The sequence below is a fragment of the Oryzias latipes genome, chromosome 5 (assembly GCF_002234675.1).
Source record: "Oryzias latipes chromosome 5, ASM223467v1".
NCBI classification, from domain to species: Eukaryota; Metazoa; Chordata; class Actinopteri; order Beloniformes; family Adrianichthyidae; genus Oryzias; species Oryzias latipes.
This window is the reverse complement of record NC_019863.2, coordinates 8,302,262-8,326,609: the sequence shown is the minus strand read 5'-3', so window position 1 is coordinate 8,326,609 and position 24,348 is coordinate 8,302,262. Positions and strand designations below refer to the sequence as shown.

General features: G+C 39.2%; 1 protein-coding gene across 10 annotated transcripts in view; it reads left to right on the top strand.

Moving 5' to 3' along the window:
- Nucleotides 1-24,348, top strand: part of LOC101157361 (kazrin) — a 128,350-nt gene that overhangs the window by 76,024 nt on the left and 27,978 nt on the right. For 9 of the 10 annotated variants that reach the window (XR_002290188.1, XM_020703125.2, XM_020703129.2 and 6 more), the window contains exon 5: nucleotides 18,791-18,898. Coding sequence is in view for 9 of the 10 variants with exons in the window: in XM_020703125.2 (XP_020558784.1) it covers nucleotides 18,791-18,898 (108 nt within the window). In the remaining variant the exon portion in view is untranslated. Of the gene's footprint in view, nucleotides 1-18,790; nucleotides 18,899-21,113; nucleotides 21,439-24,348 lie in introns of those variants that run through there. The other variant, XM_011474801.3, reaches the window with a different exon arrangement.

Below are 24,348 nucleotides of genomic sequence, written 5' to 3'. Positions count from 1 at the left end.
CGGAGTGAGGCGGATGGAGGACGAGGACCCCAGAGCGGGTGGAGATGAGGATATGGAGAAGGTCAGTCAAATATGGAAGCGAGAGGTGGTAAATGACCTTGATAGATAGAATGCAGTGTTTTGAAAGGAAAAGGGAGCCAGGGAAGTTCCTTCAGGAAGAGGGTAATGTGGTGCAGACATGCTGTGAGGCTGGTGAGGCACAGACTCTTTCAGAGTCAGATTTACAAACATATTTGCAATGCGTATGATTGTATTTCATATCTCATATTAGCAATAAACATAGAAGGTAAATATTGGGCCAATAAAGAATACAGAATGTATAGTGGCTCTGTATGCCTCTAAATAAAAACCAAGGTGAAAGCTACCGGCAACAGCCTATAACATAAACACAGCACCACGGATGATGCATGCTCTCTCACACAAACAGGCACACAGAATTTGCACACTGGTCTAACCTTTACTTGTAAATTAAGTCCAACTTCTCTCCTTCTGGAAAAAGATCTCAATGACTTCAATGCAAAAGTCCTCCTTATCGTCTTTCAGTTCTAGAAGTTTTAGTGAAGATGTGTTGGCCCAGTATTGGCAGTCCATTCTTTATGACTTTACCTTGAGATTGAAAGTCCAACTTCCACACATTTTTAAATGATATAGGCCCACATCAGCCATTATGGGTATCAGTCAACCAATAGTCCTGCCCTAAACTCTGAGGCGAATTTCTAATGAACTCCTGCATATGATGATATGGATGATGATATCCAAACTTTTGGTTAAAATGATGAACCAAAAGTCATCATCCAATCAGTGATGTCACAGAGTACCTACCTTCCTGTTTCGTTTTTAGTCATTCCATTTTGTTTTCTATAAATTAATTTTGTTTTGTTTTCTGAAATGCAATGCTGTTTTTTTATTATTTGTCTTGTTTTTAATTATGGTGATTTTTCAAATGTTTTTGCGTCAAGTAATTTGTTGATAAGATGTGCACTTCAGGGCCACCATAAAAACGTCAAGAAAACTTCAGTTAAACAAAAAGGAATGAAAATTAAACAATTCCATTGAACTAACAATTAGAAACATTTGAATGGGCCTCGCACCACTTTGTTTTGGAATATAGGGCCCCAAGGTCGAAAAGGTTCTGATCCCCTGTCCTAGAAAAAGTCACAGGTTTGGGGATTTCGCCTAAGAACAGCATAATCAGAATTAAAAGAACACTGAAAAGGCTTTTATAAAAGATCAAAAGATGATTTTAAGGAATGTTTGTCCACTCTGAAAAAGACCAGATTTTTAAAATGACAATGTAGGCCCCTTCTTTTTTTTCTTCTTGTCTGCTCCATCTGTTTTCAGATGTTCAAGAGCCCAAGACTTGATAGCTTCTTGTGGCAATCTGCCCTGTGGGGCATCCGTCGTATCGCCCTCAGAACCTCAGTGCTCTTATTACTGCAGCCACTCTCCCAGGAGCGAGTCCCAGTGGATCGAACAACTGCTGATCAGTGACGCAGAGCCCAAATGGAGGGATGTGACAGAGGCAGGAGCGTGACAGACTGAGAGGGGCTATTTATCACTGCTGGAGTTACACTACATAGACAGGAGAAGAATCCCTTATAATGATGAGCCAAAAAGGAAAAAACTCATATGAGACGAGGCGCTCGATGAGTTGAGGGATTTAGGGGAATTTTGAAACTTATAGAAGAGGTTGAATGATGAAGAGGAATTCAGGAAGAAGGAGGAGTGAGGGGGAGGAGAGGCTGTTGGATTCACTGCATGACTGCAGCACAGGAGGCGACGTGTGAACGGCAGGCCAGATAAAGAGTGTGCACACTGGCATATGGAGAAACAGGTCCTGTGTTGCTTTCAACACAGTACAGCTAATGAGATGACATCAATCACTCAATAGACCGCCAAGCCAGTGAGCCATTATCTCTACTTTCACTCCACCACAACACGCTGAAGGTCAGCTTCCTTGATCAGTGGGGATTCATCTGCCTTTATCTGTAATCATCATTACATTCTGCAACAAATAGAGAAGATTTGAAAAAAAAAGAAAGCATTATAAATGAAGATGAAGGCCACATGGCAGCAGGGGAGTGAGAAAACAATCATTTGTTCTCCTCGTGCCACATTTAAAATCTGCACAGACTGTGCCCTCCAGGAAATGAATTCATCTGGTTTTTGGATAAAACTCGTCACCAAAAGATTGCATCAGACATTTGTCCTGGCAGCTGCCAAAAAGGCTGTCTTCCACTGAGGCTAAGTTTCATCAGATATGAATACTTTCGACTTTAACACAAAAGTCACATCTAAGGTTTTGCTCCTGTTACTGCGCTCCACATTGTGTTTCTCACTGTTGTTTTTCTCTTCACATCTTGCTGCTTTTATGAGGTTATCCCCCTCTAGACTGTTCTGTTCTGTGGATTATGCAATAACCTTGATAGCTGTGCATAATACATGTTTTGGTGAAAGTTTAAAGTTCAAATATCTCTGTATCAAATATAAAAATCTCACACAATTCATAAGATCCTACCTGCTTTACACAGAAATGTTTACCCCGATCCCATGACAATGTTACTTTAGACATGCTAGTCCATTCGTTGACATTTTTCTTAATTGTTATCTTTTGTATCGATTTATTTTAACAATTTTATTCATATAATAATTTGTGGTTGATGATGCGATTCATTGTTAAATTTTGGATCATTTTGATTAACTGACCTTAAATCAATCCAGGAGATCTTTAGCCAAACATTCAACCAGACCTGGGTACTAAATAGTAGGATTGAGTTGATAAAATGGATTAATTGATCTGAGTCTATCCAAGCTTGATAAATCAATAATTGATCCTTATACAGTAAGTAGAGATTGATCTTTTATGCTTTTCCTTTTCTGGTGACCTAACGCTTTTCTCGTGAGATTTGGCGAAATCAAGCTTTGAAACCATCAATGTGTTTACAACTTTAAAACTATCGGATGGTCCATGGAACATTACTAATATACTCTGATACACCTGCAGTGTAATTTTAACAATAACAGTAGTAAAACCAAAGTCTGCTGGCTTGATGCTAATGTATAACTGTTTTCTCACTGACTCTTTTCTCACCGAAGAAACTTTCCAATAATGTTTTATTGTTTAGTTTTTGTTAGCCTCTAAGTGTTGAGATACTAATGGTCTGAGCCGACTACCCATCTGAGCAGGTTGCTTAAGGTCACATGAGGTGTAAAGACAGATGGCTGTGGTGAACAGAATCTGGTAGTTTTTCAAAATGAAACTTCCTTTAGTATCAGAAAATAAACAAAATGGAAATAATCTCAGTTTCCATTTGCACTTTTTTTCTGTCTATAGCCCGGTACCAAAGGCCCACGGCCCGGTACCAGTCCGTGGCCCGGTGGTTGGGGACCGCTGGTCTCAAACAGTTTTTTTGCTCAAATCTTTTGGAATAAAGTGTAAAGCTACAGGGCAAGCCAAACTGAAACGCAGGTCTCAACGATCAACACGTTTTTGCTGGAGCTTCTCCATTTGAGAAACAATGTAACCCTATATGGTGTTAATCTCATTGGGTTATTATTTTACTAATACATTTTACAGTGTGTGAACTCAATATGTATGACTTCAAAAAATGTTTTTCCACATCCAAATAATCCAAAGGGGAAAATTATTAGAACATCATACCACACTGTGTGGTCACATGTCTTTGGAACATTCAAAGTGTTTCCATACATTGGACTGAAATGATGACTTGATCATTTTTTGCTGCCATCACTTGTGTTGTCACTTGCTGTGATGACACCTGGGGCCTCATTTATAAAACTTTGCGTAGGATTTGCGTCAGAAGTGGCGTACGGATAAAACATAGGACGTGCGTACGCACAGAAATATTCGGATTTATAAAACCGTGCGCACGCACATCCTACGCATCTTTCCCTTTATAAATCACAACCAATTCTAAATGCAGCGCAGCTTTTGCGGCTGTATGACACGCCCATAGTTGCCCATAAATAGTCCGTGAAACGCCCACAAATGAATATTCATTGATTGCTAAATCATGGCAAACACCGAGAGGAAATCAAAAAAACGTAACTTCACTCAATGTGAAGTAGAAGTTATCGTTGGCGAGGTGGAAAAGAGGAGAAAAGTGTTGTTTGGGGCACAGTGTGGGCATTACTAATGCCTAAAAGCCACGTGAGTGGCAGACGGTGGCAGACGCCTTAAATGCTGTAGCCTCACAACCTCGGACCGTGGCCGAAATAAAATGAGAAATGGTCGGACATCAAAGTCGAGGCAAAAAAACCTCTGGCGCTGCATCGCCAGAGTGTTTTTGCCACGGGATGGGGGGGGGGGACGACGACGACGACACCGGAGCTGACCCCTCTTGATGAGAGACTAGCGGCAAGAATTGGGGAATCCCTTAGTCGAGTGGTGACTGAGGCGGAGGGGGACACGACGCGCCAGATGCACCGGGTGACACACCCCCAAAAGCCCGCAGAGGTCCAACAGGACGGCTCGACGAAGGCGGAACCGGCTCATAAGCCACTCATCCTCGTTTGCCAGCAAGTTTTCTTGCTGTCTAAAGATGCGTTCACTCCGAATTCTTCCATTTGCCACATCTTCTAAGAGCGCAAGATCAGCCATTGTGCGTCATTACGCATTGTGATGGGGCATTTTATTTCCATCCATTTAATTACATCTGACAAGCTACAGATGTCGGTAATAATCGACGTGGAAATGGGAAATTGATCTGCGCAAATGTAATTTCTTGTTTCTTGTTGCTTTCTGAATGGTTGAGACATACACGCCATACATTGTTTCATCAAAAATAAAACAAACTAAAGGCATATGTATGAATACCATAATTCCGTAGCTTATGAAGAAATGTTTTAATATGAAAACAACTTTCCCTAGTGGACAATTAATGCATCTCTCTCTATCTATCCATCTGTCTGTCTAATTGCACCTATATCTGCTCCGCCAGACGGACACACTGACGGGAATATCAGTTTTGTACATTATTTCGTTCTGTTAACTTTATTTATTTATTTATATTTATTTTATGAGGATGAATTGCACAACATGCCAATATTGCAGAACAAATTTCCCTTTTCTTTTTGCAAATAAGTGTTCATTTGAATTTCTGTTGTAATTTTCGTTTGATTTTTTTTTCACTGCTGATCGATCAAACGGGTGTTCGTGTAGGCTGTTAATTGTAAGACTTTCTTTGTGAAGTCTTCATGTTATTTCTGAGAGGCAGTATTGTCATTTTCACTTTCACGTGTTTCTTCCATCTGCCGACGGTGTCGCCGTTTCTCATTTCACCCGTTTTTGTGCGTACGCCTGGGTCAGAGCTTCCGTGAAGGACCGCACATTTTCCCGTCAAGTTTGCTTTTTATAAATCTCAACTATTGCGTAGAAAGTGGCGTACGCCTTCTTTTGTGCGTACGCAACGTTTATAAATGAGGCCCTTGATCATTTTAACGTTATAGTAATATAAACCTACCGTGTCTTCAAACAAATGGTATTTTCCAATATCTATAAAATTGATTTGTTTTATTTTGAAACAATTTTATGATGGTATAGTTGGAGTTTATGAACAACTTACTTCAGACAGATAAATTCGTCTGAACCGCAGGAATAAAAAACCTATTCTTTAATTAATCAATGAGTCCTTACACACCTACATTTTATGTAATGCAGATAAACAAGGTGTGGTTGTTTTTTTGAGGGTTTTTTTGTGCTTCTTTTTGGAAAACTTAAGATTTCTTCTGATTTTGTATTTCTATCAAAAAAAAAAAACATAAATGACTTGAGGTCTGTTTTTTTCTTCTCATCCCTGGAACTTTTTCTACCTTTTAGATAGAAAATAAATTCTCTGACATTGTGAATACATCAAACTAAAAACTAAAAGTGGGAAGTATGTCAATGAAGGCTCTCATTCATAGGTAACAATGTCTTGAAGTCAAGTCAGTGAATAACAGAAAAAAATCAAGTTAATATGTTATGTAGTTGCATGCATCAGCGCATTCAACTAAGATGAACAGCAAAAAGTCAGAATACACTGGGTGTGGGTTGATTACATCAAAAACACGAGTTATTTAGCTTTCTTCAGCAGGTTTTTCGCCTCCATTATGAGGGTCAGGGATTTTCAGCCTTTAGTAAACAACTGACTGACAACTGTAAATAAACCAGTTCATGCTGGAGGCTACGGAAACCAACAGTTTATGTGTCCTGCCTCTGTCTCTATGAGAGAATAGCAAATGACACAAACTTTCCATAAACCTTTGAGATAAAAGACAGCTGACAGATGTAAAGCATTTTAAATATTTCCTCTCTTGTTTTTATGAAAATGTTTAACCACTTTAGATTTTGTCAGCGAAACCTACACAACACTTTGACATACGGTAACTCCTTGAGCTATTACACAATTATTGTGACTCAGCTGATTCTGACGCAGAGAAAAATTCCTTTTCATGTCAACTTTGCACCGATATGCAACATTTTACAAAGATAAAATGTTGCATAACGGTGCAAAATGAGCTGGCTCATGTTGATTGCACGAGCACTTCACTTCTGTTGTTTTCATCACATAGGGGTGTATTGATAAATCGATGACTATTCCTACAGTCAAGAACAATCTTTCTGAGGAAGAATCGAATCAGACTTAACCGTTAAAAAATCATTTCAAAACGACATAATCAAATCCATATTTGAAAATACCTTTCGGATTGAGACATGGTAGGTTTATATTACTATAACATAAAATAATAATTAATACTTTATTTATCCCACAACGGGGACATTTTTCTCCATATTTTGGGGGGAGCAGTGGGCTGCGGACTAGTCGAGGTCGGGGGGACGACAGCTGGCGGGGGAGAGCGGGGATTGATCCGCCAACCCTTCGGTTGTCGACCTGCTCCACCGCCTGAGCTAAACTGCCGCCCAAACCATGTTGGCATAAGGTTTTATAGTGGATAGTCTGAAAACAGCATTAGGTTTTCACCCAATTTACCAAAGTCATGTGACCATACAGTGTGCTAGAATGTTCTAATAATGTTCCCTTTGGACTATTTGGATGTGGAAAAACAACAGTGGACTGAACTTTAGGAAACTAAAATGCAAAATGATTTGTCATTAATTCTTGTTTACATGTTTGTTTGTACACATATTGAACTTACATTTGATCATCTTGCAAGAAATATGAGAAATCTGGAAATCTTCACCTGCACTGTTCAGTATTTATTTAGTTACAGATTTATTTATCTGTGAGTCACACTGGTTGAATCTTTGGCTAAAGATGTCATCGATTGATTTTAGCTCAGTGAATCGGATCTAATCGGATCATTCAAAATGAAAAAAAAAGAATCGGCTACCACAAATTTTGTATCAATTATAATCTGTGTTAAAATGAATCATTACACCCTTAGCGTAAACGGTTGAAGAGGTACAGTAATTGAAAGAATGTCTACACTAGAGCTAGCGCTCCAGGGTTGACTACTACTCGCCCGAGCAGTCCTCCAACTGTGACGTTGATAGTTACCTGTAACACCCTCCATGTGATGATCCGTTTGGATTCACACAGTAGATCACAAGTATCAAACTCAAGGCCCGCGGGCCAAATGTGGCCCGCCATGTCATTTTATGTGGCCCGCGACAGCATAAAGGTTTTTCATTTCTTAAAATAAAAAATAAAAATTGGTGTGTATTTATTCATATCTAGGGGGGAATTGGACTTAAAATATTGGATTGGGCAACTAAACATTAGGACTTAAACACTGTCCATGTAACCTAACCTGACAGAATCAAATGTAAAAGGATTTATGCTAAAGTAACAAGCAAACCTATGTTTTCTGTGCAACTGTAATTGTCACTTTAAAAAGTTAGAATTATTAAATAAATGAGTTATTTAACATTAAGGAGTAGTTACGTTTATTTTTCATTACATTTAGTTAAATGTATAAGTTATATCTGGCCCTTTGAGGACAACCACTATGCTGATGTGGCCCTCAGTGAAAATGAGTTTAACACCCCTGCAGTAGATGAACTCAACTGATTCATTTGCAACTACACTTAGACCCTTGAATTCAGGTGTTCAAGACCAAAAGGCAAGGAGTGAAACCATTATCGCTCTGAGTTTAGTTCTGGAAAGACTCTTCCTAGTCTGTTAAAATATACAGTTGCAGCCTAAATAATTGTTTGACGCAACACGCCGTCCTTGCCAAAGTGAAGACTTTTTAACTCTAGACACGACGCCCAAATCACACCGCAGAACCTCAGATCAAGTCTGTAAATTGACTTAACGTTGAAACTGGACTCCCTACTGAATCATGCTTGTTGTAAACGCAGCTTAAAACTTAATTCAAAACTCCTCATTGCAAGTGACGCTCTGTGTGTAGTGTAATCCCTAGTAATTGGTAAACGTGCAAAGTATAAGCTGAGTCAAGAGGAAAGATCCAGGTCTGCATGGCATGTGCAAAATGCACTGTGGTTACGTTAGACTTAGCTCTGGATCCTAATTAGCACGTCCTCTATCATCTAGTTAATTATGGCTTTGTGCTGACGGCAGCACTGGCAGGGCAGGGAGGGACCGTTTGCTTTTAGTGCCAATGCTCTGCGGCGTGAGGACTCATCCCTTTCCTTTCTGTGGCAAAGAAGGATGTGGGTAACTTCCTTTTCTGGTTATGACCTGCACTGAGGCATTTGTCATTCTGAGCAGGGCTTTCTGCAATGCAAAAAGGCTGATTTTGGTTATTATAGAAGCGTACAGTGTTTAAAGAAGAAAGGAATAGCCCTAAAGGATTCAGTGTATATGGCAAAAGCAGCAGTGAAAGCAGGCTGCAGTGTGAAGTACAGTATGAAGAGTCATTTTTCATTGAAATCTTTCACCATTACCGAAGAACTGCAACCCTCGGAGGAGGAATTCTATAGTTCTCCCACTAAAGCACTTCTTCTCTTAGGTAGTAAATTATGTAATTTAACTTCCTTTATCAAGACAGTTTATGCTTTAATTAAACTTTTTACTACATTTCCGTATCTATCTTCATACAATGGAGCGTTTTTTGCTTGGAAAAATGACTGGACCTGGTGAAGTCTCACGAAAAATCCTACCCAACTTTACTTAGTCAGTATAGATTGAAACTCTATCACTGTTTCATGGTATAGTCACAACTGCCCTTACGGTGGTCATGGGCTGTCTGTGAGTGAGAAATGGGCAAACTTGCAATGACCACACAAGTGGCCCTTGCAAAATTTTAAGATCACAGTTGTAAAATGAAAATGTTCATTCACATTTTTCGCTATGGGTTTGCTGCAGGAGACAGGTCGTAGTGAACACTTGAACACTCAAGCAACTCGTAAGGGTAAGTGAGGGGGAAGTAGGTCAGACGAGTGCATGTCGTACAGATCTTCCTTTTTTTCACCCCCAGACACCAGACTGTTAGAAATGAGGAAATTAGACAATCAGAGCATAATTTATGTGGGCATCCTATTGACATCTCTTACACATCTACTGTGCAGCATACGCGTTCAGTCAGGAAGGAGCCAGTGCGAGCACCATACTAATGACTGGAGCAGAGGCGCCGTGCGACATCATTAGTGCATAATGTAACTTATGTTATCCTTACAAACATTACACAATACACCTACTACATGCACGGCAATGGTAGATTCCATTTTCATGAGGTGGATGCTAGATCCTCAAGGAAACTGCAATACACTCTTCTTAAGATGTGGCCTCTCCTCTCTACAACCTTCTACAGCCTGGAAAACCCCAAAACCCCCTTCACCTGTACTGACAGCTGTAATCAAGCCACAACAGACCAGGATGAATACACAATCCAAAACATCACCATTTGCTCTTTTTCCTCTGCTACAGAAAATATGTGCACTTGTCATTCCCGGTGTTCTCTTTGGAACTTTAAACCTGGTTAAAAAGATTTCCCAAGTGCAGCAAAGAAGCGACTTACCAGTAAACACTAGTGTTGTTGGAGTCCATGAACAATTTCATTCAAAACTTTTTGGGTGCTAGAATGCTTTGTTTCCTAAATCCATAGTCACTTTCAAATCATTTCTGTTTTTTGAGCATTTTTTAGCATTTCTAACAAACAAGCAAGTATTTAGGACAATTGTGTATTCTGTTTTTTTGTACTAGATTTACTTGTGTGTGGCTTTTCAAAGTTAGAACTCATCCATATTCAAGTGTCCTACATAGTTCACCAAAGGAAATGAGTCTGCAGACATGCAGGCAATTTCCCCAGATCATGTGTCCCATCAGTCAATCAGGGATCCTTCACTAGTTTCAGAATCATCCACAGCTGGGGAGTTTTTTTGTTTTTTTTTTAACATATCGCTTTGGTTGTTTGTGCAGGTTTTAATCAAACAAAAGTAATCACATAACAAGCCAGGCGCACAGCAAAGTTTTTAGATTTGGCACTCTTTTCTTGTAATTAGCGGCTAAAATAGATACAGTAGCTGGAAGATTTTTCTTTTCAAAAAAGCAATTTTAAGGTGCTGTAATGTGCAAATCAATGCCATCCAATATGAGGGTCAGTCTTGCTCCAGCGTACATGCAGCTTCATGGCTCCAGTTCTCTGTTGTTGTGTACTGGGCTGTTAAGGTTTATATCAAATTCTTTTTGAGGACAGTACATCTGAGCTGACAGTGTGGCTTCAGTTATGTTCCAGTCTCATCCACCCATCTTAGGCTGTTTTATCTGGGCCCAGTTAAGTCAAACTTTCAGTTCTATTATTCACATCCTTGCCCAGTTTTCCTCTTTTTCAGCTCTTTCAGCTGCACTTAACTTACTCTATTAGCTGGAAAGTTGTGATATCCCTGTGTGTGTGTGTGTGTGTGTGTGTGTGTGTGTGTGGGTGTGTGTGTGTGTGTGGGTGTGTGCATGGGTGTGTGTGCGTGTGAGAGAGAGAGAGAGAGAGAGAGAGAGAGGGAGAGAGACTTACATCCAACACAGACTCCAGAGGCTCAGTCACTGTGTTGCATTATTCAGCTTCAGAAACACTTGGGTCTCTTAATTGGGCTCTTCAAACCAACACTGTCACTATCCATGAACTATTTCTAATTTAGTCTATACATATAAAACCCATTTCATGTGAGATTAATTGTGCGTTAAATAGCATCCAAATTTGGATTTCTAGTACGTTTTGACCTGCTGGCACACTAACCTGTGTCTTGAAGGATAACGACATTTTGAGCACATTCTTTCCAGATCTGTGGTGTGATAGGGGGTCAACAAAAGGTGTCTGTGCGGGAAAACTGTAACCACAAGTTTGTTTTGCCTTTTTTTATCATTCAGTTTAAACTCAGGATTTGTTCCCAGTAGATTTGTCTGCGTAATCTTCAGTTTAATGCCATCCTCATCAGGCTTTACCGGTTTGGCAGAGCCTGTGGGTTGTTGCGTCATGCCAGCGAGTATTATGGGCTGCAACAACCAGCTATAGCGAAAAGAAAAAAAAACACAGCATCCATGTGCAAATACATTTACTTTTTCTGTACTGCTCTTTTAATAGAAATACTCGTTTTTTTTTTACTTTTTCTAATCTAGAAGGCCTTTGTTTCTTAAATTCCTACTGTGTGAGGATCATATGAGACAATATTTACAGTAGGAAGTGTGACATGGAGGTCCGCTCTTTAACCTTTAATTATGCTTTCCTAATGCTTTTATTTTGAAATGTGCCCCTTAGGATGTTTTGATACACAAAACGGCACAGGGTAAAGAAGTAAGATGTGAAAAAGTAAGGAAAAGATGTATAAGACTAAAATGTATTTAAATATTCATAGTTAATGAACAGCTGAAAAATACACTCCTAAAGCAGTTTTCTGCATTAACAACCACAAACCATGTAGGAAAAAAAACAATTAAAAGAGATGCTTTGACTGCAATTAAATTGCAATTATTTTAGCATGCATCACGTAGCTCACGACTGCCATTGAGACACAGCAGACAGTGTCTCTGCACGGGGGACAGACCTGACACATACAGGCGTGTCAGCCGCTTTGTCTTCAACCATTGTTGAATTTTCCTAATCATGATGCATCCTGATTCATAAAGCAATAGCAGATACCTGCAGAGAAATATTAAGTAATAATGTTTTGTCAATTGTCAATAAAATAAAAAACTGTGACTGATAACTTATTGTGGCCTTTCATGCTTCCTTTGTTATTTCCCAAAAAAGTCAATTACTTTTTGCACATTTTCTGCCAAATAGACAGGCTAATGCAGCAGTGCCCACTCCGATCATATTTTGATCTGTTGTAAAAGCGTTCCCAGTGGTCTTTTAATTATGATGACCCAGTTTTTTCCTAAAATTTAAAAATTGTGTCATTTTTGAGGGCATAGTTTCTGCAGAGCAGGGATATTTCATTATAAATTTACTTCTATGTTATGGACAGGGGTCGAAACAAATCCCAACAAAAATGGTGAGCAATATTGGAGCTATCTAGTCGTATGGTTTTCAAGCCAGATGCCAGATTGGATGTAGAAAACGAAGACATACGCGGATCTATTTGTCTGCAAGCAGATAAATTAATAAAGAAGTACTCAGAAATCCAATTTTAAGCTTAATTTTTCTTAATACATGTCCCCCCATCATGAGAAAAATGCCACAAGAAGATGCTAAAAAAGACAATGTTCCTTGAAGTGTCACTTTCAGCCCCATGAGCTAATATGTTCATTAAACAGAAATGGTAGTGAGAAGGCTGTGGAGCACTGCTGTGCTGCTAAAACTAACAATATGCAAAGTGAACAAAGGAAATGCAATCAGTTGGTAGGACTAGGAGACATTCTCTTTCCATTTTGTAATTCAGAAACCCTTCTAACATTGAACTAATGAGCTTTTCAGCAGTCTTTTTATTTTCCACGATTCTCTTTAAACAACAAAGCTTCCTTTCCAAAGGCCTAGGTCAGCGGGGATGACAATCTGTTGATTCTTTGCTTTAAATTGTACTTTAATTCTATTAACAGTTGTAAACATTTTTTTTTTTTTTTACCTTTTTTCTTTGGCTAAGACCAGCCTCAGATTGCACCAACAATGTGACCTTTTTGAAAATCTGACAGTTCTGCTAAACTTGTTGCGCGTGGCACAAGAAGTTTACTCTTCTCAGATGTTGATTGATGATATATGGAATAATTTGATTTATAAGTCTACACCACTGAAAACAAATTAGGATAAAACATTTGAAGAAAGGAACATTGCTTCTTGCATGTTTGTTCCAAATGTATTAAATTTTAGTCAGAAAAAATCGCAGTCAGTACATTTTTGAAGAAAGCAGCAACTTTTAATGTTCACCTCCTCTTCATCCCCAAACCCAGTTTTATCCTCATATCAAAATTAAATGAAGAAATGTGAGCTGAGTTTGGTGTTGGAGATAAAATACAGCACCAGTACAACACGAAGTCTGTTTATATGTTATTCTGTCCATCACACCCTATAGTCTCAGGATCCGCCTGACTCTGACATCCAGGATGCATTTTTATTTTCATACATTAGCTGTGTGTTTTCTAAATTCCAAGGAGCGACATGACTTTTAATGTGGGTGTTTGTCAATGGATAGAAAGCTGCTGTGTTTCTGCTTCAGCTTGACATAAAAGAAAAATCCTACAGCCGTATAGTAAATTGCAGCTTCAGGCCTTCTTTTTCTTTGCTTTTACGTCTGAGTATCATGTTGTTTTGGTTTTTAAATCCCACATTGTGCAGACAGGAATCATTAAAGATGAAGAAAAGCGTCAAACCTGCAGACCTCTGAGCTCAACCCGGATGCTCATCATTGTCGTGCCGTTTCTTGGAATTGATGTAATGAATGTGTCCCTGTGGGGGCTTTTCATGTTTTTGCCCACGTTTCCTATAGTCAAGGAAGATGGCTCCAGTTTTGCTGGTTATGGAGGCTATGGATCACAGCAGCCTCGGAGCAAATATTTAAGCCTGTACTGTGTTATGCCAGGTGTATTGATTTACTGTGTCACGACTTGTTATGAACACAGATTAATAAACAACGAGCTTTCCACTCATGGCAGTACAAAATCTAAAAGGAGCAACATTTTGCTGCAGCATTCTAGTTGCATGTAAATATCGGGGCTGTTTGCAGTTCAGGCTTCAATTTACAGCACGGATTTCCAATTTCAATCAGTTCCTAATAAGAAATCTGTCACCCCCTATAAATTGTTTTTTCATCTTATTTTAAAGGTGATCTTTTCAGTGGTTGACATTTATGTTAATAGTCTGTTTTATGGATAAAGTTTGCTGTTAGATGCTGTTAACGTGATCAAACTAATTACAGGCTCAGTGTCATGTCTTGTCAGTGTTTGCACTCGGGAATTTGGCTGTGCTTTATGTTTTCTATGTGAGAATAACAAGAGAGAGGTGTAAGCGCTAAGGTGAGGAACAGAGACGCTCCTGTAAAAAGATGACCTAAAACCACAAATCTAGACTTTTCTTTCAATTCTTTTTTAAAATTACATTAACCCTAACTTTAACATTGGGAGTGGGGTCATCTAGACCCACTAGACTAGACAGTGCTCTGAACTTTTTTTTTCAATGACTTGTGAACCTCACAGGTGTCCATGGATTATATGAAATCTTTCCACCTTAATCCACCTTTGTCATGGTAGGGAGAACACGTCAATGTAAGGGTGGGGTCATATAAGATAGCACAAGGGTTTCCAGGCAAAATCAACTTTTTGAGTTTTTAAGTTTAAGATAATGTTCATACCTCACAAAAAACAATCCTAAAGCGGTATTTGCTCCATTCAAGCATCTCTGAGTATTCTTCTAAAAACCTCTGAGCACCAGACCCTCCCAATCCATAAAAGCGCGGGTCCTCTCATTGTGATGTCATAAAGTGAGAAACAGCCCCTTCCAGGAAGAAAGGCACCCACTTTCTACATGGAACTAGCGGTGATCGGCTGATATACTTTCCTCTTAAATGCACAATATGCACATCCATCTTTGCAAAAGTTGGGTTTGTCTTTATGGGTTTGTTTTTATACCCACAAGGATCGAACGCCGGTGCCTCAGAGATAGACTCGCCTTATTTCCAGGTAGGAAAATGGCTGCAAAAATAAAAAATGTGTTCTTAAGTGTGACAGAGGTAATATATGATCAAACATATGGGCAGTTTACTCTGAAAGGCTTAAGAAAAGTATGATATAGGATGTTTAATTTAATGTTGTCAAAAGTGATCTGCAAGCTCAGTGTTAACCTCATGGTTTCTCTTTTTGGCCTCATTGTTGGTCTTCATATGTTGCACATACTTCACTTTTTGCACTTTTTTCCTTCTTTCATTGGAAACAAACTTTAATATGTCATGTATTTTTAGAAGTTCAACCAAAAACCAACAAACAGTTTTGAATACTATAAATTAAAATGTAAAATAATGTTCTAACAGTTTAGAAATCTAAATACTTTCGTACTGAATGCCAAAAATGTTCACCATTGACCATGACTAATGGAATGCAGTATCACATACTGTGAAATGAACAAAATGGAAAGTCAAAATTCCAAAGTGAAAGATCTCTCAAAATGACTAAAGTTCCAACCACAATTTTAATTATAATTGTAAGGACTCATTAAACTTAAACATTAACTGTCTTCAGAGTCACTTCGGAGACAAATTAAATTGTATAAAATGTTCAATTAAAAATGAGATAAATACAACTATGTATTCTGAAAATAAAATGTACAGACGTAGTTGCTGCTTGTCTCTAAGCCGATTTCATTGTCCTGTTGTAAAATAAAAAAAGCCATCAAATTCTTCTTCTGCTCAGTCTCTGGATGAATCACAGTCACCCCCCAGGGTGCATATGTCCCTCACTGAAACCAACAGAGGGACGGAAAAAGCGAATAACAGACAATAAAGCTGCATGTATATTTATGGTTCATATTTGCTCAATGCTACACAAACATGTCTTCATCTGCTCCCCCATGACTGAACATGTTTAATGTCTGCAAACTGTCCATTTGTCACCCTTGTGCTATCCTAGGCACTTTAACATTGGGAGTTGGGTCATCTAGACCCACTAGACAGTGTTCTGAACCTTTTTTCTTCAATAATTTGTGATCTTCACTGGTGTCCACGGATTACATGAAATCTTTCCACCTTTATCCACCTTTGTCATGGTAGGGAGAACACGTCAATGTAAGGGTGGGGTCATCCAAGATAGCACAAGGGTTAAAGGTTCAAGTCAAGCCTGGTGACAAATCCAAAACTGGTCTTTATGTCTGTGATGATTCTCCTTCACCCAGGATAGTTCCACAGCAGAAAAAGTGGTTTGAAAAGGGTCATGGATTACGTTCTTTAAGTTGAACTTCAAAACATAGTCCAGATGACTCTATCTAAACACTTTTTCTGCTATTCTCAAGACTCCAGCTGTAGTTTCAAGTCTCATGTCTAAAAAAATCATAGATAAAGTGAAAATTTGATTCTGATTCTTACCAGTTGGTATCAAACTATTTTCAACAACTCTTGGGGACACAAAACAGGCAGTGTGTGCCTCTGAATTCCCAATGGAAAAGTTTTTTTTTTTTAATTTTAGACCTAAAAGTGATTTACTGGAGCTTAAAAAATACAGAGAAAAATTTTTCATAAGTCCCACATGTTAAGTCCATAAGGTCGAGTTTCAAGTTACAAGTTTCGACTCAAGTATGAGTCCCAAGTCCAAGTTCCCATCTCTGGAATGAAGATATCAAGACTGTTTGAAGAAAAAGACTGGAGACAAACTCTGAAACCTGGTCTGGAAGACTTCATGCCTGTTTGCCTCACTGAGGGGAAACCGTCTTTTTAAAAAAAATCTATTTAACCAAGCAGACATGGTTTGATTGTTTACTGTTTAATATTTGGATTTTAAAAAAGTATTTATGAGCCTTGGGAACTTTAAAGATCAGTAGAAATACTGTATAAAGGATATTTGTAGTTGTCACTCTTTTGGTTTAAAAAAAACATCTGACTATAACAAAAGTGTTGAGATAAAAACATTATGGAGTTGACAGCTCTACTTTTGACCATCAAAGGAGCCACTTTGGCCCGTAGCATTCTTCTCTATAATGGAAATCTAAAAAAATTTTGTTTTTTTTGTTTCAGATGCTGTTTCAGATGCTTTTAATGTGGTTGATTATAGTTGAATACTGTCCTGCTCCATGTTTCCAAGCCTTCTATCTTGGGTTTGTCTCGTTCAAAACCATTATGGTTCTTCCCCCATGTATAAGGGACAATGCCGCAAACACATTTCTTGTTCCTACTTGTGTTTTGAAGAGCCTTGACCTGTGGTTTTAACCCAGTGCTGTCCAACTTCAGACCTCCAGAGCCAGTGTCACTCATGTTTTCTGACTAACCTGCCATTTCAGCTCTTTTTGGCAAAGCTCATCTGATCCAGGCAAGGTTTCTGAAAAAGCTGCGGGTCTGTCCTTGAGGCCTGAGTCTGACACCCCTATTGAACCTCTGGCACTTCATCCCTCAACTGTTTACCATTCCAAACCAGTTTTTCAGACCTGACTTGAATTTGTTGGGATGTAAACAAGTTGGGGTGTTTGAAACTTTAGAATTAAATTAGCCGGTATTTGCTGCTCACGTGGATTTTAAAAAGAGACCATGTTGAATTTGGCAGGTCTGCAAGTCAAACACTCCAGATAGTAAAGCATGTTTTCCTTTTTTGAGTGACTGCTAGATTAATGAATTTGTCTGCTAGATCAGCATAATTGAAGGTTGACTGAGGCCAAGAAAAGAAGCGACTGTACACAACCCAGTTGTCCTATTCTTAGCTTAAAAAGATCTAATTCCTAATGAATTTTCTTATTTCTCATACATGTTGTCCCCAAGGATAGTAATAGATGTTAAATGAGGCTTTTAGCTTTTCTATCTCCAGCTAGAAAATGTTTTCAAAAATCATGCGTTGTCTTAATAATAAGTTGTCATTTTCTTGTAAGACAGGCCTTTCTGGGCTTTTCCTCTGACATTTAAAATATTCTGAAAGACTTTTGAATATAAAATAAAAACAGGCAGGAGACAAATTCTTCAATGGAAATGACTGCATTAGTAAAAATGTGAGCGAGAGGGAGAACTGGCGTTTAAACTTTAATTTGTCGCAGAGCAATGAAAAGACTGCACATTTCTCTGAGGATTCAATTCCCGAAGGAAAATAAAGGTTTTTAGATGCTCTCGTTTCGACTCCAACAATTTTTGTACTTTGTTGTGAACTGGGCTTGAATGAATCTAAATATGAGCTTGTGTTAACACCAGAAGGTTAGCTGATGTGTTGCAGCTTCAGTAATCAATAGCAGCAAAGGTTCAGGCAGAAAACCGAGAGCCACAGTGAAGCGGTGGAAGGAGATACTGAACTGGTCTCTGGTAAAGGCCCACTCTGATGAAAACTGTGTTTTTAACATGTTTTTGCACCATTTTTGGATAGAAGACTTGCACAACTTGCACAAGACTTGAGTATCTCTGCATTCTAATTGTTGTGAATCAGGAGCAGATAAAAAAATGCTGTTTGAAAAAATGCTTACTTATGACATAGAAAACACGCTAGACCCCTGTTTCTGCTCCATGCATCCACTTGTAGATGACTGGATTCATGCACATCTTTATTTTCCTCGTCTGAGCTGGCGTCTGGCTCATCCCTGTGCGGCTGGATAGCTGCAATATTGCTCACCATTTTTGTTGCACCATTCAACCTGTGTCAGGTTGAGGGTGTGAGGGGCTGTTATCTAGTATAGGAGAGCATACAAGATACCATACCTAAATCAGAGAAGTACATTTACCTTAATAAAGAGAGTCCTTTCATGAATGTTTCTGTTTTTTTTGTAGATCTATCGGTGCATCACAGGCAAAAGGCGAGGATGACAGACATGTGCTACTCAACAGAGATCTCCAGCCTGATGGACTTTGGCACTGCAGACTGCACGCTAGGCAAAGGTACGTCATTGCTGAGAGTCACATAGGGTTGCCTTGGTGACAGCATGAAGTGATTTATCCTGGAAGTCAAAAGAAGCTGAGAACTGGTAGTTGATTGTCCATAACAGATGACTATGGCTGAATGAGGCCTTAGCATTACCATTCAGTGCAAGTCTGCAGTGCTTCACAGAAAAGTATCATACTTGTAGTGAATGCTTTATACTTTATGAACAGTTTTTAGAAAGTCTTGAAAAAAACACAATTTTTTACAGTGACATAAATTGTGTCCACTTTGTGAGAACGTTTCCCTTGTCATTAGTATGGGTATTGGCTCAGAAAAAGTCTCTGTATTTTCTCCTTTGCAGCTGACCAGCATGTGTTCATATCACAAAAGATATTGAACGTTACACCTATTGATTACATCTCCTTTGTTGCATTTTCTTTACGCCTTATGTCCTTTTCTTTTTCTCAGACGAAATAAACAAAAGCTCGTTTCATTCGTTTTTTCGATGCTGATATCAATCCATGCAGTCTGAAAGGTCTATTGTTATTTCAGTCGTTTTACTATGCAAAAGACAGACGGCAGAGCTCCTTCCTTTTCCCGTCAGCAATACGAATGTATCGGAGTGACCTCAGAAAATGACTTTTTTTCTGTGGCTGCCCGTCAGAAGCACAGACTAAGCTCATCTTATTGGCTTTTTTTTCCCCCCACCTCTGCCTCTTTCAGGAGGCCAATTAATATTTGGGTGCCGCCCCATCCTGACTCTCTATCAACCCACTGCAGCAATGCTAATGCAGACTGACAGGTCAACTTTGCACAGGAGAGAAAGAAAATGTCTATGAAGTTCGAATATGAGCAGAGCTAATGAATGACACAGCGATGAAAGCCCAAGAATAAGGGACGAACATTTCCAACAGAAGAGGTGTCAAGATAAAAGAAATAATATGAAGGCGATTTCATTGTAGCTTGAAGGCAGGCTTCAGCGTGAGTAATGTGTTTCACCAAAAAAACAAAGGGAAATTCTGCGGAACAGCTTCTTTGTTTAAGAGAAAGCTTTTCCAAATGGATTAGAGAGACAACATAAAGACAGTATGCCATTCAGGTAACACCCCAAAGCTTTGATTTCAAAAATAAATATTTGCCTTGCACACAAATATTTAACTTCCTTATTCCTACAAAATATTTTAAATCTTAAGTTTGATTTAATGGATTAGATTTCTAAAGATGATTTTTCGTTGACATTTCTGAATCTAGAACGTAAATACTAATGCAGAACCGTATTTCCTGTCACCTCGGATCAGTTTCAGACAACGAGCTTGCCAGTGGCCCTTCATGTCTCACTGCCTGACTGGCAGATTGATTTCCTCTTGTGACAAGTATTTGGTGAGCGATTACATTTGATCTTTAGGCAGGGCTAAAACACTTCACATCAGCCTCTGACAGGCGTGACAGATGGCGCCGCTTCTCCAAACCGCTGTCACTTTTTTGCATAAAAAGCCATTTCTCTCACACAGAAAAAAGTCAGGAGGTTAGTATGCTAGCAGTGCCACTTAAGCGTTAATAAATCCCAAACTCTATTAAAAGTTTACACCAAAGTGAGCCCTGCAGGCTTAGTTATCTCCAAACCACCTGCCTGTATGTGGGCTAAACATAGAGAGCCCTGAAAAGTCATTTGGAGCAGAAATATGAACTCTGTCCGCTTGCATGAAAGCTCCTCCTCAGACTCATGCTGCTCTTTTTCGGAGCCAAATAGCAAAGCAGTCAGAGGGACGGTCTAAGATAACACGGGGTTTAATAAAGTATTCTAAACACATCTCAGTTTGTTGATCTAATGCGGTTTGAAAGCTTGAACTTCCTGCCTCTGCTCCACTGTTGTGATCCAGCTGACGTTTGCGTGTCTCCACAGCACGTCCAGAGTTTGCATTCCTGTCTCCTCTGGCCGAAGCACAAATTTACATCCAGGAAGTGATTGATATAAACACAAACACAGGGAGCTGTTTGTCTAGAATGCAGTGTCTTACACAGAGGGTGGTTTTCTTCTCTGACTGAACACACTGTCTTCTGTTAACTCTTGGCCGTCAGGTGGGGTGAGAGCTCCACACCTGGCGTGTTACCTGAGGCCTGGCGTGTTACCTGAGGCCTGAGTTGCACCTTGTATCCCTGCAGTAGGGGGGGTTGGGGGGTGGATGAAAGCCGGAGAAGGCGTGGGCGCGAGTTGTCCAGGCTGCTTTTGGGTGTGTCATCAAGCAGCTACAGAAAGTGGGAGAAGAAGAGGGGGAAGCAAAGGAGAAAGAAAAGCCGCGAGAAAGGGAGCTGGGAGGCTCTCTAGGGACGACTCCGGTAACCTGGCGGGGTGGGGCCACAGTTCTGGGAGCGGCCGGTTGTGACAGTGTTGTGTGTGAAGTCTGACTGCTGTGTGCTCTGGAGAGAGCGCGTACGGACTGCTTTTTGTTTCTTTCTTTTGGTCTGCTATGAGAGCTCACACCATCGTTGACAGTGGAGTCCAGCAGAGTCTGTGATGGGAAGGACATGAGGTCCGAGAGGCAGGAGCAGACGAGCGGTGAGTTGACTTTGTGTAGGCTCTGAGGGAGCCTTCAGGTGACTGCGAGCGGGTTCGCCACTCGTCCTCACGTTTAACCACCTGTAGCTCTGGAATTACAGAGGCACAGCACAGTTAGAGCATTGTAGAGTTCATTTTCTTCAGACGTTTACAACTCTTCTAGTCATTTTCATTCAGGTAGAGACCAATGAGCTTTAACTTTTAAACAAAAATGAATGATAACTTAGGGATTCAGCACATTTTTCATTGATTCATTCACATTTATACCCAGGCATTCCCTGTTAAACAGCAACTTGTGCTTCATTTCATGTTTCATTAATGCATTTTCAAATATCAGCTGTAACAACACAATATCTACTTTATGGCAATGTCCTTCACTGCCATTTCACTGTCATTTACCATCTCGATTTTTAGTTGGATCTATTTTTTAAATACACATTTCAATGGTACCCACATTTCCTTTAGGTAATTACATTTTAGTTCTTTTTTCCTTAAGCCAAATTGCAAAATAGGCTTGCCAAACGTTTTAGTATTTTTCCAGCACAGAAAACCACAACAAGAGAGAAAAACTAGAAGTTTAATTCTGACTCCAAAGAGATTATCAGACAAGTAGCCACAAGGCCCAAAACATATTGAATTATTACAGAAAAATGTGCCAGATTATGTCAAAACTAGGTTACAACATCTGAAGCAGTTCTTTTTTTTTTTTTGCTCTAAGGCTTTGAGGGTGGGGCTGCTTTGAAAGATCTTTAACAGGTTTTTAAAAATCTTGAATTAACTTTAATTTGTTCTGATTAAGCTGCTGTATGTCTTACTGCAGGCAGAACGTGTTGGGTGCTTTGGAGTTGATGTTTAAGGCTTTCTGGGTAAATTGATTTTTAACAAAGTTGTGTAAATTAAACCTCAAATTCCGACCACCGGTAGTCAAGCCAATGTCTTCTTGTTCTAGTAACTCTGGTTTTTGGAGCATCAGGACCCTTTTAGCTTTAGGGCTGCAAGACAGACATTTTCCAAAGAGATCCATGTTATCATGTTAAGCAGCTCCAGTTCTATTAGTGTCAAAGTGGGTGATGGAATTAGCAAATGTCTGATAGGCTGACCAAAGAAAAAAAAGATAGACAAATATTTTTCACGTAAAATTTGGAATTTGCTTTATTTTGACTTTCCTTTTCTATTTTACTATGAAATAAAAAAGAAAAATTGCATTTTTATATTCCTATTCCTATTTTATTTGAACTGAGGCTAAATTTGTGTCATTATATTTTTAGATTCTTTGTTTGTTTTTGTTTTTTTAACTGTTCCTCATTGTAACTTTACTCCGTATGCTGGCCACTTTCTTATGCTAACTGCTGCCAGACACATTCATATGAATGATTTTTTAATCTTCCATTAGCTTTTTCCATAAATAAAGTGCTATTGGTCAAATAGTGCTGAGTATTTTAGGCTTTAGTGGCTCAGCTGCCCTGCTGAAGCCTTGTAGGTTTGAGGTGTAATGGAGGAAAACCATCAGTTAACCATGTTAACTGATGTAAATGCGTCTTCACTCACTGACCGACGGGGAGCTGAGGAGACTATATCATGACAGCGAATAGGGGCAGGTTTGATGCTGGTGTGTTTAACTGCAGCCGATGTTCTCTGAACCCTGAGGTCATCAGAAGAATGACATTTTCCGCTGATTGGACCTCAGCAGACAAATGATGAAGTCACTGATAATGTGGCACTTCCAGGTTTTATTGTGAGGCTTTCCAGCAAGGTTACTAAAAGCAGGAAGTGACTTTATGTCTTTTAAATTGCTGCTTGTTCAGTCTCTCTAAATGGGTTACTACCGTTTATGTGTTTCTGAGTACTTCTCTCAGGAGCTTTACAAAAGGCAAACACAGGAGTTCTTAGCTCCTGTAGCTCAGAAACAGGCTGGACGTGCTGCGTTTCAAATTGCTGTTTCCTGAATGTGCTCGCATACAGGTGTCACCTGGAATGCTTGGGGGGGCGTGGCCAGTTGTATTTCCTGCTGGATTTGCCAGATGTATTTTGTGTTTGTTTTTTAACGTTGGCAGTCATTTTGCAAACTCTTGGTAACTTCTTTTTGCCTTTATTTATGGCATAGCATTTAAAATGATACTTTCGATCAAACAGAAAATAATTAAGTAAAGAATGTTGGTTGTTTTTGTGCCACTTGACTGTTTAAGGGTTTTAAAATCAGAAAGTCTGCAAAAACCAGACTTTGATTAAATTTAAATGTGAGAAAAAATCGGAATTACATTCTTTTCTTCCTGATATCTAAATATTTGCAAATCTTGTTTAATAAAGGACAATTTGAAAAAGGGACAAAACTCAATGAAGCTGAAGTTTGATGGAGTCACCACATCTTGCTTATACCATAAAAACAAGTCAAGGGTTAAGGTTACTGCTCTGTAAGGTCAGTAGTTATTGCTTTAACCTGCATTAATCAAAGCTGCAGCTTTCCCTTCTTAAATTGTCTTTAGCACCCAGATAAATTTATTATATCTGTACGGTAATTTAGTTCATGTAAGCAAAGGTGATGGACAGCAGGAGTGAATGCAATTCTTCCCAGCTGCCCGGTCATGTTCTCTTGATTCTTCTCTTACCACCAACCCTTGGCAGTGATCCTAATCCACACATAAAAAACATGAGGATTAATTACAGCTATCTGCACTTGGCATTCTTGCGATGACCTTAGTTGTAATGTAATATCACAAGCATTTAATTAATGAAAGTTCTTTGACATTAACTTGCAGGAATATTTAAGCTCCAGACGTTCGTGCTCTCTGCTTCTGTTTGTGTTCTTGTGCTTTAGCGAAAGTAGGTATGTGACTAAAGTAATAGTGTTAGGATTTAGACATTTGGCACTTCAAACAGAAGCAAAGGAACATTAAGAAAAATGCATTATTA